The sequence below is a fragment of the Staurois parvus genome, unplaced genomic scaffold (assembly GCF_062004578.1).
Source record: "Staurois parvus isolate SC_StPar_1 unplaced genomic scaffold, SC_StPar_1.0 ptg001026l, whole genome shotgun sequence".
In the NCBI taxonomy this organism is placed as follows: domain Eukaryota; kingdom Metazoa; phylum Chordata; class Amphibia; order Anura; family Ranidae; genus Staurois; species Staurois parvus.
In genome coordinates this window covers 884,374-903,806 of record NW_028318822.1, presented here as the reverse complement: position 1 = coordinate 903,806, position 19,433 = coordinate 884,374, and the positions used below count along the sequence as shown (strand labels likewise).

The 19,433-nt window shown below is 46.6% G+C and overlaps 2 protein-coding genes across 2 annotated transcripts in view; both read left to right on the top strand.

The window, feature by feature from the left end:
* The window catches only part of LOC149441101 (uncharacterized), a 261,575-nt gene that overhangs the window by 223,089 nt on the left and 19,053 nt on the right, over nt 1–19,433 (top strand). Inside the window, exon 9 of the mRNA XM_089657773.1 lies at nt 13,822–14,973. Coding sequence (XP_089513899.1) covers nt 13,822–14,973 — 1,152 coding nt within the window. The remainder of the gene's footprint in view (nt 1–13,821; nt 14,974–19,433) is intronic.
* LOC149441103 (uncharacterized) lies at nt 7,034–12,377 on the top strand. The gene is made up of 6 exons (XM_089657764.1): nt 7,034–8,437; nt 8,554–8,753; nt 8,842–9,063; nt 9,144–9,365; nt 9,445–9,651; nt 11,910–12,377. Exons 1-6 carry the CDS (start codon nt 8,353–8,355, stop codon nt 12,063–12,065), a joined length of 1,092 nt encoding a protein of 363 aa, XP_089513890.1. The 5' UTR covers nt 7,034–8,352; the 3' UTR covers nt 12,066–12,377.

The following is a 19,433-nucleotide window of genomic DNA, read 5'->3' as shown; positions in this document are numbered from 1 at the left end:
ATTGAGGAAGATTTCTGCCAGATCCATGCATTGGATCAAGAGAGCAGCTGCTAAAATACCATTACATAGCAGCAAACAGATATTTGAAGCTGCTGGTGCCTCTGGAGTCCCACGGACATCAAGGTGTAGAGCCCTCCAGAGTCTTGCAACTGTGCATAAACCTTCTATTCAGCCACCACTAACCAATGCTCACAAGCAGAAATGGCTGCATTGGGCAGAAAAATACTTGAAGACTAATTTTCAAACAGTCCTGTTCACTGATGAGTGCCGTACAACCCTGGATGGTCCAGATGGATAGAGTAGTGGATGGTTGGTGGACGGCACCCTGTGGCTGCGACGTCAGCAAGGCGGTGGTGGAGTCATGTTTTGGGCCGGAATCATGGGAACAGAGCTGGTCAGCCCATTTAAGGTCCCCGAAGATGTAAAGATGACCTCTGCAAAGTATGTGGAGTTTATGACCACTTTCTTCCCTGGTACAGAAGGAAGAACTATGCTTTCCATAATAAAATCATCTTCTTGCATGACAATGCACCATCTCGTGCTGCAAAGAATACCTCTGCATCAATGGCTGCTATGGGGATTAAAGGAGAGAAAGTCATGGTGTGGCCTCCATCCTCGCCTGACCTCAATCCTATTGAGAACCTTTGGAGCATCCTCAAGCAAAAGATCTAAGAGGGTGGGAGGCAGTTTACATCCGAACAGCAGCTCTGGGAGGCTATTCTGACATCTTGCAAACAAATTCAAGCAGAAACTGTCCAAAAACTCACAAGTTCAATGGATGCAAGACTTGTGAAGCTGCTATCAAAGAAGGGGTCCTATGTTACAATGTAACGTGACCGGTTCAAATGTTTAAAGAGGTAAAATGTTGTTAAAAGTTTGATTGAAATAGCTTTTGATTTCAGTAAATATGCTGCAAACACAACAAATGACAATTTTCAGTTCTTTACAACCTAGAAAGTGTTTTGAAACTTTCTGTGCGGAATAATTTGGAACAGTCATTGGAAGTGTTTTATGTTTAACAAAACTCCTGTTATCAGGAGGTTTGTTCAATAAAATGTGAATTGTACTCTTATAGTTGATAACATGAGAATTATGCTGACTGTTATTTACATCTATTATTTAGGGAAATTATAAAAATATAATTTGCATAATAATTTGGAACACGGTGTATGTGGTTATCATTCAGAAATTACATTCATTTTAAACTCGAAGGTTAAAAGCAAAAGACAATTTTCGAATGACATTCATCCATTCACCGAATGTTCAAAGAATGTTCGTAAGACGTTTCGTAAGAATATTCTCGTCTGAAAATCTACACGTGTATGGCCAGCTTTAGTGTGAAAGTGCAAGCAGCAAATGTTCAGAAAGCCTCTGCAATCTTCAGTATCGTCTCCAAACTTTTCAGGCAGAGGTAGGGGTGGACTGACCATTCGGGTGCTCGGGCACTGCCCGAGGGCCTTGGGTCAGTAGGGGGCCCCTGGTACCTTTCATAGGCTTTTTTGAGTGTGGGCGAGGACACAGGGGCCCCATGATCCCCTATTGCCCGGGGGCCCCATGAGTTGTCAGTCCGCCCCTGGGCAGAGGGAGTTCAGGAAGCTTGGGCTGGACCAGGAGCAGGAGTCCAAACTGATTCAGAGGATGCCGGCCGCGAGGATTTTATCACAGCAGTCAGTACATCCAGTTTAGCATCCAGAGAACAAAGAAGCATTTCATGAGTATCAGGCAAGTATTCCTGATGCAAAATAATCCTAACCACCTCAACTGGGTCCACTGTCTTTGTGGCCCTTTGGTAGGTTTAGTTCAGAGTGGAGCTTTGGCTGGGGGTTGAGGCATCAGCATAGTCAGGCCGGCCGGGTCAGCAACAAATCTTGACAGCAAGGTACAGAGTCAGAATCCAGAAGGGTGGTTGGGGACAGGCAGGGTCATACACAGCTTGGCAGAGTAACCCAAGAATCTCTTTACTTTACAAAGTTATAGGGAGATTTTTCGGGACCGTCAGGCCTTACCAGCGTAAGTGAGCATGTGATCACAGAGCCTAATGTAAAGGTCTTTGTACAACCCTATCACATTCTGGAGGGACACAGGAAAGTTGTATCAGAGGAAGTTCAGAAAATGCTAGATATCACTGAGGAGTCACAGAGTGAGTGGTCAAGCCCAATTGTATGCATTGAAGCCCAGCAGGACTTTGTGGTTTTGTAAAGACTTCAGTCCTTCTCAGTAGGAAGCGGACAACTGCCGAGAGAAATGACTGTGTAGTGGAGTGAGAGTGTCTGGCCATCAAATGTGCTTTAGACTCCCTACACTATTTTCTCCATGATGGAAAGTTCAGTTTGGAGTTGGACAATGTCCCACTGATCTGGATGAGGCAGAACACTGGAAAGCTAGGGTAGCCATGTGGTACTTGGCCCTACAAGAGTTTAACCATTAGCCGCCCGGCCAATGGCCGTTTGGCGGCTTCAAAAGTGTTGCTGCATTCCGGGTGCATGCCATTTGGCATGCTCCCGCACATGCGCAGTTTGCGCTAATGCACAGCGGCGCAGCAGCGCGATCTGTCACCGGCCGTGCACCTCGGACACGGCCAATGACAGATCCGAGTACCGGCTCCCATTGCTGGTACCATGTGACCTGCTGTGACCAATCACAGCAGGTCACATGACAGTTGTATACAATGGATGGCTTCATTCATGCCATCCATTGTATACTAGTGCCTAGCTGTGAATGGTCACAGCGATCACATGCACATGTCATGTGATTAGCTGTGGCCAAATCACAGCTAAGCACAAAAAAAAAAAAAAAAAGCTGAATGAATCGATTTCATTCAGGTAAATGCTTGCTTATAGCAAAGTAATTCTTTGCTATAAGCAAATTGTGTAAAAAAAAAAAAATACTGATCACTTCCCCAAAGTAGTACAATGTTACTATGGTAACATTGTACTACTTTGGTCATAGTAAAATATGAAAAAAAAATCTTAAAAACAATAAAAAAAAATGTAATAAAAAATTAAAAATAATAAAAAAATTAAAAAATATATATATATTTTTTTTTTCATACTGTCACCAGTCAGTGTCCCTGTTCACCGCCATGCCAGTTATATGATGACACTGTACTGCACTGGTGACAGTATGTAAAAAAACAAAATAGTGAAAATAATTTTTTTAATTTTTTCATTTTCCGAAAAATTATGACAAAAAAAATACAACTTCAAAAAACTCGCCATTCCTCTTATGAAGTACGTCGGACTGTCTACTCTGCAAAAAGGGGTCATTTGGGGGATATCTGTACCGTCCTGACATTTGGGGGATATCTGTACTGTCCTGACATTTGGGGGATATCTGTACCGTCCTGACATTTGGGGGATATCTGTACTGTCCTGACATTTGGGGGATATCTGTACTGTCCTGACATTCTTGGACCTCAAGAAATTAGATTGGCTGTCAGTACTTCAGGATTGATCAATATTCAGATCTATACCATAGTTTGTGAATTCTATAACTTTCCTACAGACTAAATAATACATCCTAATTTGGGTTATTTTCACCAAAGACATGTAGCAGAATACATCTCGGCCTAAATTTATGAAGAACAATTATTTATTTGTAAACTTTTATAACAGAAACAAAGAAAAATGTGTTTTTTTTTCAAAATTTTTGGTCTTTTTTTGTTAATTTAGCAAAAAATAAAAACCCCAGCGGTGATTAAATACCAGCAAAAGAAAGCTCTAAAAACACAAAATCGGAATGCGCTAAATCATATCAAGATTTCATATATCGTGCAAAAAAAGTCCAAACACCATAAAATTAAAATATGAAAAAAAGTCCCCAGTGAACCAATTCATAAATTCTTATTCGTGTAAAAAGTCCAACATCCCAACGAATTTCTTCTTAAAACAAATAAATACACCGTGCTCAATCCACCACCAGATGAATGGAATAAACTCACCAGAGCTTAATGCTGATCAAATTATAAATCAGCACAAGCGTATTTGCTCTGGGAGCGATGAGAGAATCCAAAGAAGCAACCCTCTGTAATTTGAGATCCAGATACCAGGAACAATACTCTGCAGCCACTCTGCGGTCTGGCCAGGACCCTTTATACATCGATCATCCTCCACATAAATAGCAATATCACTCAGAAATAAAGGAAAGGCATGATGGTGCAGTAAGTAAAAACTATTTATATTTATTAAAATCTCATCTTACTCACAAAACAAGTGTCCACCTGACACTGGTATAACAAGCGGCAGAATATAAGGAAGCATATAATAGACGAACTCCGTTCACCGCGGACACCTCGCCGACAGCTGCAGGGAACGTCCTGACGTCATCCAATAAGCTCCGCCCTACGCGTTTCGTCACTTCGACGTCCTCACGGAGCGGCATGGATCAGGGCGTCAATTCAACTCATATATACCACTCGCACTCTGCACAGCGGTATTTCTTAACCAATCACAGCGGCGCTATAGTAATACACCGCCGCTCAATTGGCAAAGATACAACCATATCGGCAAATCCTACAACCGCATATACTATCCAATATATATTTTAACATATCAACCATATATAAAAAAGAGTGAACTGCATTTTACATCAACCATTATCTAAAAAAGGGTTTATCACATAATAGTAAGCCCTGTAAAGGGGAACTCTATACCTGAAAGTGAGTTTCATCATCAACCCGTACATTCAATTTAAAACACCTTATCACATATTAATATATGTATTTTATAAAAGGAACTCCCCCACATAAAATACATATATTAATATGTGATAAGGTGTTTTAAATTGTTGGACTTTTTACACGAATAAGAATTTATGAATTGGTTCACTGGGGACTTTTTTTCATATTTTAATTTTATGGTGTTTGGACTTTTTTTGCACGATATATGAAATCTTGATATGATTTAGCGCATTCCGATTTTGTGTTTTTATTTTCACCAATATTTGGGTTAGAGGTTTGCTGCTTTATAAGATTAATTATTATTATTGATTGGCGCTTTCTTTTGTTTGTTTTTTTGTAAAAGAAAGCTCTAGTTGTGTGAAGAAAATGATAAAATTTTAGTTTGGGTACAATGTTGTATGACCGCGCAATTGTCATTCAAAGTGTGAGAGCGCTGAAACGTGAAAAATGGCCTGGGCAGGAAGGGGGAAAATTGCCCGGTATTGAAACGGTTAAATCCATGGTGGAACACAAGCCTGGAAAACAACATCATAATGCCAATGCCTTCTCTAAGGTACCCTGCAGAGTGTCCCACCTTGCCTCAGACATCTCTGTGTTGAGGTAGAAAGGGGGAATATGTACAGCATGCCAGGGATGGGTCCTGGATGGGAGGTATGTGTCCACAGTGTTTGGATTGTGGTCCCTTTAACCACCTCCCGCCCGCCCTATAGTACAATGATGGGCGCAAGGTGGTTCTCTTGTTCTGATAGGACGTCATATGATGCCTTACCATTCTCAGTGCGCATGCGTGGCTCAGGGAGCGTGCAGCGCGGCGATCTCCGGTCCGCTGTGTCCCTCGGACACAACGGATCACGGAAAGAGCCAAAGATGTCGGCTCAGTCATGTGATCAGCTGTGTCCAATCACGACTGATCACATGTAAACAGGGAAATGCCGGTTATCGGCATTTCTCTCCTCTCGAGCTGTCACGCTGACAGAGGAGAGGAGAGACAGTAATCGGCTTTCCGTGGAGGGGACATGTACACTGATCATCAGGACACTGATGATCAGTGTGCCCTTATGATCAGTGTGGCCCCAGAAGTGCCACCTGTCAGTGCTCATCAGTGCCAGTGCCCGTCAGTGCCACATCAATGCCACATATCAGTGCATACCAGTGCACATCAATGCCACATATCAGTGCCTATCTGAGCTGCCTTTCAATGTCACCCATCAGTGCCAGTCAGTGCCACCTATCAGTGCTGCCAATCAGTGCCGCCTATCAATGCCAGTCAGTGCCGCCTATCAGTGCCAGTCAGTGCTGTCAGTCAGTGCCGCCTAACAGTGCCAGTCAGTGCTGCCTAACAGTGCCAGTCAGTGCTGCCTATCAGTGTCATGTATCAGTGCTGCCTTTCAGTGCCCATCAGTGATGCCTGTCAATGCCCATTAGTGCAACCTACCAGTGCTTCCTCATCAGTGCCACCTATCAGTGTCCATCAGTGCAGCCTATCAGTGCCATATATGAGTGCTGCCTTTCAGTGGTGCCTGTCAATGCCCATCAGTGCAACCTACCAGTGCCTCCTCATCAGTGTCCATCAGTGCAGCCTATCAGTGCCCATCACTGCAGTCTCATTAGCGCACATCAGTGAAGGAGAAAAATCACTTATTTACAAAATTGTATAACAAAAACTAAGAAAAAAAATTTGTTTTTCAAAATTTTCAGTGCTTTTTGGTTTGTTTAAGAAAAAATAAAGACCCCAGAGGTGATTAAATACCACCAAAAGAAAGCTCTATCTGTTTCAAAAAAATTATAAAATGATCATATGGGTACAATGTTGCATGACCGCGCAATTGTCATTCAAAATGTGACAGCACTGAAAGCTGGAAATTGGCCTGGGCAGGAAGGGGGTATAAGTGCCCGGTAGGCAGGAAGGGGGTATAAGTGCCCTCAGGGGAGGACTGACAACTCATGGGGCCCCCGGGAAATAGGGGATGATGGGGCCCCTGTGTCCTTGCCCAAACTCACAAAAGCCTATGGAAAAGGTACCAGGGGCATCTTATGGGGCCCCCTACTGACCCCGGGCCCTCGGGCAGTGCCTGAGTTTACAAATGGTCAGTCCGCCCCTGAGTGCCCTGTAGGCTAGTGGTTAGAGGGGATGACAAAAGCTAGTTGGAGTACTCGGGGATTCTCACCCATGCATGGCGAGGGGTTCCAGGTGATCCAGTAAAGAGGGAAAAACTGGCACAAGGCCGGGGTCACACTACCAGACGCTTCTCGGGGCTACAGTTCCTCTGAGCTACACAAGGTGGTGATCTCACTTCTACCCAGACAGGAAGTCTCTATGGAAGACACAGGAAGTGATGTCAGGTGTAAATAGTGAGCCGGTGATTGGGGAGGAAGTAGAGAGGAGACGTTGGTGGAAGTGGCAGCAGAGGAGGTAATAAGATGTTATTTCCTATTTACACCCAGTAACCCCCCGTCACCCCCGTCCTCTTCCCCCATAGTCACGTCCGTCCTCTTCCCCCATGGTCACGTCCGTCCTCTTCCCCCATGGTCACGTCCGTCCTCTTCCCCCCTGGTCACGTCCGTCCTCTTCCCCCATGGTCACGTCCGTCCTCTTCCCCCATGGTCACGTCCGTCCTCTTCCCCCATGGTCACGTCCGTCCTCTTCCCCCCTGGTCACGTCCGTCCTCTTCCCCCATGGTCACGTCCGTCCTCTTCCCCCCTGGTCACGTCCGTCCTCTTCCCCCCTGGTCACGTCCGTCCTCTTCCCCCCTGGTCACGTCCGTCCTCTTCCTCCATGGTCACGTCCGTCCTCTTCCTCCCTGGTCACGTCCGTCCTCTTCCCCCCTGGTCACGTCCGTCCTCTTCCTCCATGGTCACGTCCGTCCTCTTCCTCCATGGTCACGTCCGTCCTCTTCCTCCATAGTCACTGTGACGTCTTTTATCTCCAGCAGATGATGATACACACATATATAGTGTGGGAACCCAGATTAACCCCTTCAGGGGCACAACATTCCCCCACTTCCGGGGCCGGAACATTCTCCTCATTGTGGAGATGGGTCACCTTCTCACCCCATCAGTCTATACTAACGGATTATATGACTTTTATCAGTGTCGGGGGATGGGGGTTTTTTTCGGGGGGATTGGAATATGTTTGTCTTTATTTTATAAGATTGAGATAGGAAGAAAGAGAGAAAATGTCATTTGTAGGAAATGTCCTGAAAACGTATTTATCCATAATGATCCCAGTCTCAGATATTCATCCTGAAATGTGATCAGTAAAGTCTCCGGAGAACACGGAGATCACAGGGATAGGATGTGTCCTGGCAAAGCCCAAAGACAACGTTCATCTTTCAGTGTAGGAGAGGTGGGACGCACCCGGGAGAAATGATTCTGTGTACAGAAACCTCACAGAGCGCCCCCACAGCTCCTCCTCCCAATGTCCCTCCAACCAGAGTCAGAGAATCTTATGACATCACACTGACCTCACAGCTCCTCCTCCCAATGTCCCTCCATCCAGAGTCAGAGAATCCTATGACATCACACTGACCTCACAGTTCCTCCCAATGTCCCTCCAACCAGAGTCAGAGAATCCTATGACATCACACTGACCTCACGGCTCCTCCTGATAATGACTGTATCGTTGTGTGTGTCAGGTTCCTATAAGGTGTCAGGGTGTCACTGTCTATTTCTCCATGGAGGAGTGGGAGTATTTAGAAGGACACAAGGATCTCTACAAGGACGTCATGATGGACAATCAGCCGCCCCTCACATCACCGGGTAAGAGGAGACTTTATTGTAAAGGAGAGAGCAGTACGGAGGATCCACCTAGATCCCCCATCATCTGATAAACACATAGAAACAATGGATTCAGTCAGTGTGTGTGTTTCCTACAGATGGATCCAGTCATGGGAACCCACCAGAGAGATGTCCCCGTCCTCTGTATTCCTGGGATTCCACACAGGAAGATCACACCATCCCTCACCATCATCAGGTAGATGGATCCAGTCATGGGAACCCACCAGAGAGATGTCCCCGTCCTCTGTATTCCCGGGATTCCACACAGGAAGGTCACACCATCCCTCACCATCATCAGGTACATGAGGAACAATCACTGATAGTATCATTAGGATCTGTACATTATCTGCATTGTTACTATTGATGGCATTTTATTTTATATTCAGAGTGGAAACCTGAGAGACTCTAAAGTTGATGTTAAAGAAGAGATAAAAGAGGAGGAGGATGGGGTGATAGAGGAGTCAGAGTTTCCAAAAGTACACAAAGATCTGTACCAGGACACCATGGTGGAGTCATCCAGCTACAGGAACCCACCAGAGAGATGTCCCCGTCCTCTGTATTCCCGGGATTCCACACAGGAAGGTCACACCATCCCTCACCATCATCAGGTAGATGATTGACAATTATTGGTAGTTGTGATTTATACACAGCATGTTTGTTACAATGAATGTTTTATTATATCTTTCAGAGTGGAATCCTCGGGGATGATAATATTGATGTTAAAGAAGAGTATAAAGAGGAGGATGAGGAGTATGGAGTGATGAAGCAGCTTTCTGAGAGACAGAAGGATCTCTACAAGGACATCATGATGGAGACTTCAAGTAACAGATACCCACCAGAGAGATGTCCCCGTCCTCTGTATTCTTGGGATTCCACACAGGAAGATCACACCATCCCTCACCATCATCGGGTCGGTGAATAACAATCGTTGATAGTTGTGATTTATACACAGCATGTTTGTTACAATTGATGTTTTATTTAATATTTAGAGTGTAAACTATGAGGATTATAATATTGTTGTTAAAGAAGAGTATAAAGAGGAGGATGAGGAGTATGGAGTGATGGAGGAGTTTTCAGAAGGACACAAGGATATGATGGAGCCACCTAATACCAGGAACCCACCAGAGAGATGTCCCCGTCCTCTGTATTCCCGGGATTCCACACAGGAAGGTCACACCATCCCTCACTGTTACAAGGTTGGTGGGACAGAGCATCTAGAACAGGGGTCCTCAAACTTTTTAAACAGGGGGCCAGTTCACTGTCCCTTAGACCGTTGGAGGGCCAGACTATAGTTTACAAAAAAAAAACTATGGACAAATGCGGACAGTACAGGAGATGACCAGAGACTGCGGACACAGTACAGGGATAACCAGAGACTGCGGATATAGTACAGGAGATGACCAGAGACTGCGGACACAGTACAGGAGATGACCAGAGACTGCGGACACAGTACAGGAGATGACCAGAGACCGCGGACACAGTACAGGGATGACCAGAGACTGCGGACACAGTACAGGAGATGACCAGAGACTGCGGACACAGTACAGGAGATGACCAGAGACTGCGGACACAGTACAGGAGATTACCAGAGACTGCGGACACAGTACAGGAGATGACCAGAGACTGCGGACACAGTACAGGAGATGACCAGAGACTGCGGACACAGTACAGGAGATGACCAGAGACTGCGGACACAGTACAGGAGATGACCAGAGACTGCGGACACAGTACAGGAGATGACCAGAGACTGCGGACACAGTACAGGAGATGACCAGAGACCGCGGACACAGTACAGGAGATGACCAGAGACCGCGGACACAGTACAGGAGATGACCAGAGACCGCGGACACAGTACAGGAGATGACCAGAGACTGCGGACACAGTACAGGAGATGACCAGAGACCGCGGACACAGTACAGGAGATGACCACAGACTGCGGACACAGTACAGGAGATGACCAGAGACTGCGGACACAGTACAGGAGATGACCAGAGACTGCAGACACAGTACAGGAGATGACCAGAGACCGCGGACACAGTACAGAAGATGACCAGAGACCGCGGACACAGTACAGAAGATGACCAGAGACTGCGGACATACTGCAGGAGATGACCAGAGACTGCGGACATACTGCAGGAGATGACCAGAGACTGCGGACATACTGCAGGAGATGACCAGAGACTGCGGACATACTGCAGATGACCAGAGACTGCGGACATACTGCAGATGACCAGAGACTGCGACACAGTACAGGAGATGACCAGAGACTGCGGACACAGTACAGGAGATGACCAGAGACCGCGGACACAGTACAGAAGATGACCAGAGACCGCGGACACAGTACAGAAGATGACCAGAGACTGCGGACATACTGCAGGAGATGACCAGAGACTGCGGACACAGTAAAGGAGATGACCAGAGACTGCGGACATACTGCAGATGACCAGAGACTGCGACACAGTACTGTCAGTGGGAGGAAAAGTGTCAGTGACACCAATGAGGAGGTACTATTCCTCCCACACTGACACTAATGATGGGGCACTATTACTCCCACTGACACCAATTATACTTACATCGCTGTGCCACCCCCCTGAAAAGTGCTGCCCTAGGCAAATATGCCCCTGGGACAAGTGAGGGGCAGTGGGACAGGGGGCATGGGACAGTATCGGGGCTGCTGGACAGGAGGAGCGCAGAGGGACAGGTGAGGGGCAGATGGACAGGAGGAGCGCAGAGGGACAGGTGAGGGGCAGTGGGGACAGATGGGTGGTAGTAGGACAATGTGGGGGACAGGAGGGGGAAGTGGAACAGGTGTGGGGCAGGGTGACATGTGGGGGCAGTGTGATTGAGGGGGGGGCAATGGGACGGGGGAGGGAAGTGGAACAGGTGGGGGGCAGTGTATCAGGAGGACAGTGAGACAGGAGTGGAGAAGCACCAGTCCTCCTAGCACTTACCTGTCCAGCAGCGGCTCCTCCAGATGGTGTCAGGATCATTCCAGGATGGGTGCCTGTGTCACTTCTCCCCTTCGATCTCCGGCGGTGGCTGCAAAGGAGCTGGCCAGCTCCTCCCCCTGACCTCATCCTCTTCTGCTTCCTCCTTCTGGCCTTCACCTGGATACCGGCACACTGACAGCGGGCCCCGCCCCTCACGCACTCTGAGCGCACTCTGGGGATCCGCCCACCACTCTGCTCTCCTCTGCAGCTGGTCCCTCAGCCATGGCGGCCCTGCCCCTTTATCTTTCCCACGGAAGTGTCCCTTCCATGGGAAAAGGGGAGGGGGGCGGCAAATACGCCCCTGCCCGGCAGGCCGGATAAATATGCTCGGCGGGCCGCAGTTTGAGGACCCCTGATCTAGAACATGGACTTGTGGAGACAATCTGTGAATGTTTATAATGTTATCTCACAGTATTAATGCTCATATTTTACAGATGTTATTGTCCATCATTCTCTTGGTTTAGGGTGAAGATCTGATAGATATAGAAGATGATGTTACAGCAGAAGAAGAAGAGGAGCCATATGTGAGGGATGATCAGCAGTCTATGGAGGAGGATGGAATAACGGGGACATTTATAGAGGAGGACACTCCTACAGAGATCAGCACAGGTGGGTCATGAACACTAAATCCATTCCTCCACCCATACTGCTCACTGATTGGTCCAGAGTAGGGCGGGGACTGGGTGATATCAGCCTGTAATCCCCTGGTCACTTTCCTGAGCTGTGTTCCCCGTCCTGTATTCCTGGATTTCTCTCGGATAATCTTCCTTCTCTGTGCTGCAGACACAATTTATGTATCTAGACTGGATTTATGGAGATTCTGGGGTTCAGCTGGAAGCACAATGTTGATTTTCACCATAGACATTGCTTAACCTAGGGACCTGTGACATGTGTCTTGGGTCTTCTTCTCCTTGGGTCTTCTGCCCCATGCCTGGGTCTAGCAAGATCTCTGACAGAACCATTCTCCCAGGGCTACTCTGTTGTCTGCTGGCTGTGCCGAGTGGAGGGATATGTCTGTATAGTCTCAGACCCAAGTCACTGAGTGCAGTCTCAGGAAATGGGAGGCAGTGGGGTGGGACCTCTGCAACTTGTCTCAAGTAGACCTTTCAGCTTCCACTTAACACTGAACACCAATATTATGAGTCCTGACCACTACACTGTATAATTTATATTGTACATTACATACTCCTGACCCCTGCACTATATACGCCATGTTGTACATTACACACTCCTGACCCCTGCACTATATACTATATGTTGTACATTACATACTCCTGACCCCTGCACTATATACTCTATGTTGTACATTACATACTCCTGACCCCTGCACTATATACTGTATGTTGTACATTACATACTCCTGACCCCTGCACTATATACTCTATGTTGTACATTACATACTCCTGACCCCTGCACTATATACTGTATGTTGTACATTACATACTCCTGACCCCTGCACTATATACTCTATGTTGTACATTACATACTCCTGACCCCTGCACTATATACTCTATGTTGTACATTACATACTCCTGACCCCTGCACTATATACTCTATGTTGTACATTACATACTCCTGACCCCTGCACTATATACTCTATGTTGTACATTACATACTCCTGACCCCTGCACTATATACTCTATGTTGTACATTACATACTCCTGACCCCTGCACTATATACTCTGTTGTACATTACATACTCCTGACCCCTGCACTATATATTTTGTGTTGCATGTTATATAATTCTGATACTTTTATAGTCCTACTGTTTATTCTTACACAATATGTTGTACATTTCATAGTCCTAAATTTCCTCCCAGCTGGACATTTTATATCGGATGATGTGATTGGAGCACAGACTTTTACATGGTGATAATAATGCGATAACATCCTCCAACTTTGGACCCTAAACAGAAAGTGATAATGAGGGAGGAGTCAATACCCCAATGATGGTGGTCTTCAGGATCAGTCCAGTCTTCATCTTGGTTGTTCTCCCCCCATCCTCACTCTCTGACCTCTGGTGGGGCTCAGCCCCGCTGTTCTTCATGACTAAATCATGGACTAAATAAGGAAGTGCAGTACTTCTTGTGTTGGGAAGATGGCGATGAGTGATAGAGGGGGTGGGGACCCTCGTCCTATAATCTCCTCATCACTGTCCCTCCTATAAAAGACAGTTCTGGTTGTTTCCTCACTCTCTGACTAAGGTCCATGAATAAAGAAATGACCTGGTAGGAGATCAGAGGAGCCATTTCCTAGTTCCCTTGAGGGTGGAATTGTAAGCTCCTCAGAGACCAAGCTGCCTGATGTGGGCGGAGTCCTGGTTTGGGGGAACCAATCAGCTCCTGTCTAGTAATCCTCTTTGTCTTTGTATTTTAGTCCATGGCCGGGAGATGAGGAAAACCTCCGAGGATTGTCTCACTTTGTCTCCAGACTGGAAAGTAGAAGATGAGGACATCACACAGTATAGTCCAGGAGAAAACCCGGCTCCCTCCAATGTCCATCCGGCACCACCCAGTGTAGATGGACCATCGGAATCCTCGTATCCTGAGGAACCTCAGACTGTGCGGGACCAGGCCGGCCTTCCAACAGGGAAGAGGTTCTCCTGTACTGAGTGCGGGAAATGTTTCCATTCTAAATTCAATCTTAATGTCCATAAAAGATCTCACACGGGGGAAAAGCCATTTTCTTGTGCTGAGTGCAGGAAATGTTTTGTCCAAAAATCAGAGCTTGTCACACATCAAAGGTCCCACATGGGGGAAAAACCGTATTCCTGTCCTGATTGCGAAAAATGTTTTTCACAAAAGTCCAATATTCAAATCCACCAGAGGTTCCACACAGGTGAGAAGCCGTATTCCTGTTCTGATTGCGGAAAATGTTTTTCAGTGAAGTCTCATCTTTTCATACATAGAAGGTTTCACACGGGGGAAAAGCCCTATTCTTGTACTGTGTGCGGGAAATGTTTTGTACTAAAATCACATCTTGTCACACATCAAAGGCTTCACACAGGGGAAAAACCGTACTCCTGCTCTGAGTGCGGGAAATGTTTTTCAGACAAGTCCTTTTATTACAGACATCAGAGATCGCACACAGGTGAAAAGCCGTATTCCTGTCCTGAGTGCGGGAAATGTTTTTCGGACATGTCCAGTCTTTACACACATCAGAGATCTCACACGAAGGAGAAAAAGTATTCCTGTCCTGAGTGTGGGAAATGTTTTTTACACAAGTCCCATCTTTATACACATCAGAGATCTCACACAGGCGAGAAGCCGTATTCCTGCCCTGATTGCGGGAAATGTTTTTCAGAGAAGTCCAGTCTTGACAGACATCAGAGGGCTCACACGGGGGAAAAGCCGTATTCCTGTCCCGAGTGCGGGAAATGTTTTTCACAGAAGTCCAACCTTTACACACATCAGCGATTGCACACAGGAGAGAAGCCGCATTCCTGTCCTGAGTGCGGGAAATGTTTTTCAGTGAAGTCCAATCTTTACAGACATCAGAGATCTCACACAGGGGAGAAAACACTCCTGAGTGAGGGAAATGTTCCTCACTGAAGTCCTGTCTTCTTGTACATTAGGGATCCCACACAACCCTGGAGGTGTATTAGTGCCTTGAGTGCGGGAAATGTCTTCTAGATGAATGTTGCTGGACATCCCAGCTCTCATGTGGGGAAGAAGCACACCCTGATATACACCTCAGATATACTCCATGGCTGATCTTCATCATGGAAGAAACAGTTCATAAGGAGATCAGAGGTCACCAAAGACATGGATGAAGTGTGGGACCGGGTTGGCCATTGATAGCAGGAGAAGAATGAAAATCATTACTTTTCATTGGCTGAGTACATTTTGTGGTGTAAGCGTTCACAAACACATAAAGGTATGTTTTTTAAAAAAGATTTCATGTAACAAGCCATTGTGAATTTATTTTATTTGATCATTGACATAATGTTGCATTGCGCTACTTTTACTGATGGAGGCATTTTAAAAAAATACCACATTTTGGCCACTAGATGGGGCTGCCGGTCATAGGAAATCTCTATGTTAAATGAAATGCAGGTTTTTAACTCTGTGCTCCCTGATACGTTCCTGACTGCGCTATGGCCAAAAGACGGCTGCAGCATAGTTGGCTAGTTCTTGCAGGGCGTCCTCCCAGAACCATACCCCCCGTGCACTGATCACATGACTAAGGAATGGGCCAATCACAGCCGCTTTTACCATGTGACCAGCTGTGTCCAATCACAGCTGATAATGGTGTAAATAGGAAATGCTGGTTATCGGCAGTCCTCTCCTCATGCTGGTAGCACGTGAGGAGAGGAGAGCCGGTAAGCAGCATTTTGGATGGGTACATTTACACTGATTATCAGGGCACTGATCATCGGTGTCCTGATGATCAGTGTGGCCAATAGTGCCCATGTGTGCTGGCCATCAGCGTCCATCAATTAAATCAATGCCACCCATCAGTGCTGCATAACAGTACCCATCAGTGCCGCCTATCAGTGCAGTCTCATCAGTGTGGCCAATAGTGCCCATGTGTGCTGGCAATCAGTGTCCATCAATTGAATCAGTGCTGCCTAACAGTGCCCATCAGTGCCGCCTATCGGTGCAGTCTCATCAGTGCGGTCAATAGTGCCCATGTGTGCTGGCAATCAGTGTCCATCAACTGAATCAGTGCCGCCTAACAGTGCCCATCAGTGCCGCCTATTGGTGCAGTCTCATCAGTGCGGCCAATAGTGCCCATGTGTGCTGGCAGTGTCCATCAGTTGAATCAGTGCCACCTCTCGGTGTCCATCAGTGCTGCCTAACAGTGCCCATCGGTGCAGCCTCATCAGTGCAGCCAATAGTGCCCACGTGTTCTGGCAATCAGTGTCCATCGGTTGAATCAGTGCTCAATAACAGTGCCCATCAGTGCCGCCTATTGGTACAGCCTCATCAGTGTGGCCAATAGTGCCCATGTGTGCTGGCAATCAGTGTCCATTGGTTGAATCCGTGCTCAATAACAGTGCCCATCAGTACTGTCTATCAGTGCAGCCTCATCAGTGCGGCCAATAGTGCCCATGTGTGCTGGCAGTGTCCATCAGTTGAATCAGTGCCACCTATTAGTGCCGCTTAACAGTGCCCATCAGTGCATCCTCATCAGTGCCACATATCAGTGCTCATCCTTGAAGGAGAAAAATTACTTATTTACAAATCTTTATAACAGAAACTAAGAAAAACAAAATTGTTGGTCTTTTTTTGGTTTGGCAAAAAACCCCAGAGGTGATTAAATACCCCCAAAAGAAAGCTCTATCTGTCTCAAAAAAATGATAAAAACTTAGTTTGGGTACAGTGTTGCATGACCGCGCAATTGTCATTCAAAGTGTGAGAGCGCTGAAAGCTGAAATTTGGTCTGGGCAGGAAGAGGGTAAAAGTGTCCGGTAGGCGAGGGGTTAAGCCAATTTTTTGCTTGCTTTGAGGATCAAAATCTGAGATGTGGAATCCGTGGTAAAGAACCTGTGGAGGGGCAGCACATATTTGTATTAAGTCAGATAAATTGAGGAAGATTGACACCAGAAAGGCAGCAGGACCGGATGCGTGTCAGGTTGCTGGCCTTCACAGAAACTTTAAAGCATGCTGTTAGACGGGTTAGTTCGGTTTGTTGGCAGGCTGGTTGGTAAGTTAGCTGGGAATTTTTCTCTTTTGTTGTTGGACATGCGTCGCCCTTCCATGTGCTCCTTGCTGTGAAGGCCAGTTATAGGCTGGGGTAGTGGCCATTTTTTGTACTCCCATACATGTGTAGTGCACCCCTGTAGAAGCTGCTGGCAAATACAGTCCTATTTCCCCACTTAAAGCAGACACAGCATTTTCTTCATTTTTCCATCGGCTCAGAAAGCAGTCTAGGGGTTCTTTTTTTAAGTTTTTTTTTTTTCGGGGGGAACAATGAAGTGGGATCCCAAAATAGTACTACAGGCACGCTGTTATGTGCTAACAGCATACAAAAAACAGAGGAACGTCTGAATTGGGGGTTGTCCTTTTTCCGCTTTGCTTGGAGCCTTTATAAGATGGTCACCCCTGAGAGCCAATCAGGTCCGAGGAAGAATCTGAAGCTTCGAAATGTGTTACCACCCACATGCATGGAATCACGTTCCGTTCCAACACCAGCTTGCGCTCCACTCTGGTTTCCACAGTGGTCGGCCGCTTCCTGAGTCTTAGCTATCACCACCCAGATGTTCTGCAGCTGCTGGAGACCATCAGACCATCACCCCCGAGAGTCAATCAGGTCTGAGGAAGAATCAGAAGCTTTGAAATGTGTTACCACCCACATGCATGCAATCACGTTCTCCCACAGATGTCCTCTCCGGTCCAACACCATCTTGCGCTCCACACTGGTTTCCATGGTGGTTGGCCGCTTCCTGAGTCTTAGCTATCACCACCCAGTTGTTCTGCAGCTGCTGGAGACCATCAGAACCTTATGGGAGTCCACTTTGGATGTGTAGACGTGCCTTTTTAGCCTACAAATCAGTGGGTTGGCTCATAAAGCTGTCTGGGGGTTCTTTTTTAAGATTTTTATGGGGGGACAATGAACTGGGATCCCAAAATAGCACATAACCGCATGCCTGTAGTACTAACAGCATACAAAAAAACAGAGGAACTTCTGAATTGGGGGTTGTCCTTTTTCCACCTTGCTTGGAGCCTTTATAAGATGGTCACCCCTGAGAGCCAATCAGGTCTGAGGAAGAATCTGAAGCTTCAGAATATGTTACCACCCACATGCATGGAATCACGTTCTCCCACGGTCATTATTATTATTACGTCGAGTTTATATAGCGCCAAAGGGTTTGCGCAGCGCTGTACAATAGAGGGGGGGACAATACATGAAACATTACAGCAACTACAAACAGCACACGAGGGGTTATAGGGCCCTACTCTTTCGAGCTTCCGTTCCAACACCATCTTGGGCTCCACACTGGTTTCCAAGGCACCGGGCGCTTACTGAGTCTTAGCTATCACCACCCAGTTCTGCAGCTGCTGGAGACCATCAGAACCTTATGGGAGTCCACTTTGGATGTGTAGACGTGCCTTTTTAGCCTATAAATCAGTGGGTTGGCTCAAAAAGCAGTCTGGGGGTTCTTTTTTAAGGTTTTTTGGGGGTGACAATGAACTGGGATCCCAAAATAGCACAAAACTACGTGCCTGTATTACTAACAGCATACAAAAAAACAGGAACATCTGAATTGGGGGTTATCCTTTTTCCACCTTGCTTGGAGCCTTTATAAGATGGTCACCCCCAAGAGTCAATCAGGTCTGAGAAAGAATCTGAAGCTTCAAAACATGTTACCGCCCACATCCATGGAATCGCGTTCTCCTGCGGACATAATTTCCTGTTCAACACCATCTTGCGCTCCACACTGGTTTCCACGGTGGTTGTCCGCTTCCTGAGTCTTAGCTATCACCACCCAGTTGTTCTGCAGCTGCTGGAGACCATCAGACCATCACCCCCGAGAGTCAATCAGGTCTGAGGAAGAATCTGAAGCTTCGAAATGTGTTACCACCCACATGCATGGAATCACGTTCTCCCCCGATCATCATCTGCGGTCCAACACCATCTTGCGCTCCACACTGGTTTCCACGGTGGACAGCCGCTTCCTGAGTCTTAGCTATCACCACCCAGTTGTTCTGCAGCTGCTGGAGACCATCAGAACCTTATGGGAGTCCATTTTGGATGTGTAGACATGCCTTTTTAGCCTACAAATCAGTGGGTTGGCTCAGAAAGCAGTCTAGGGGTTCTTTTTTAAGGTTTTTTTTTTGGGAACAATAAACTTGGATCCCAAAATAGCACATAACAGCGTGCCTGTAGAACTAACAGCATACAAAAAAACAGAGGAACATCTGAATCGGGGTTATCCTTTTTCTGCCTAGCTTGGAGCCTTTATAAGATGGTCACCCCCCGAGAGCCAATCAGGTCTGAGGAAGAATCTGAAGCTTCAAAACGCGTTACCGCCTACATCCATG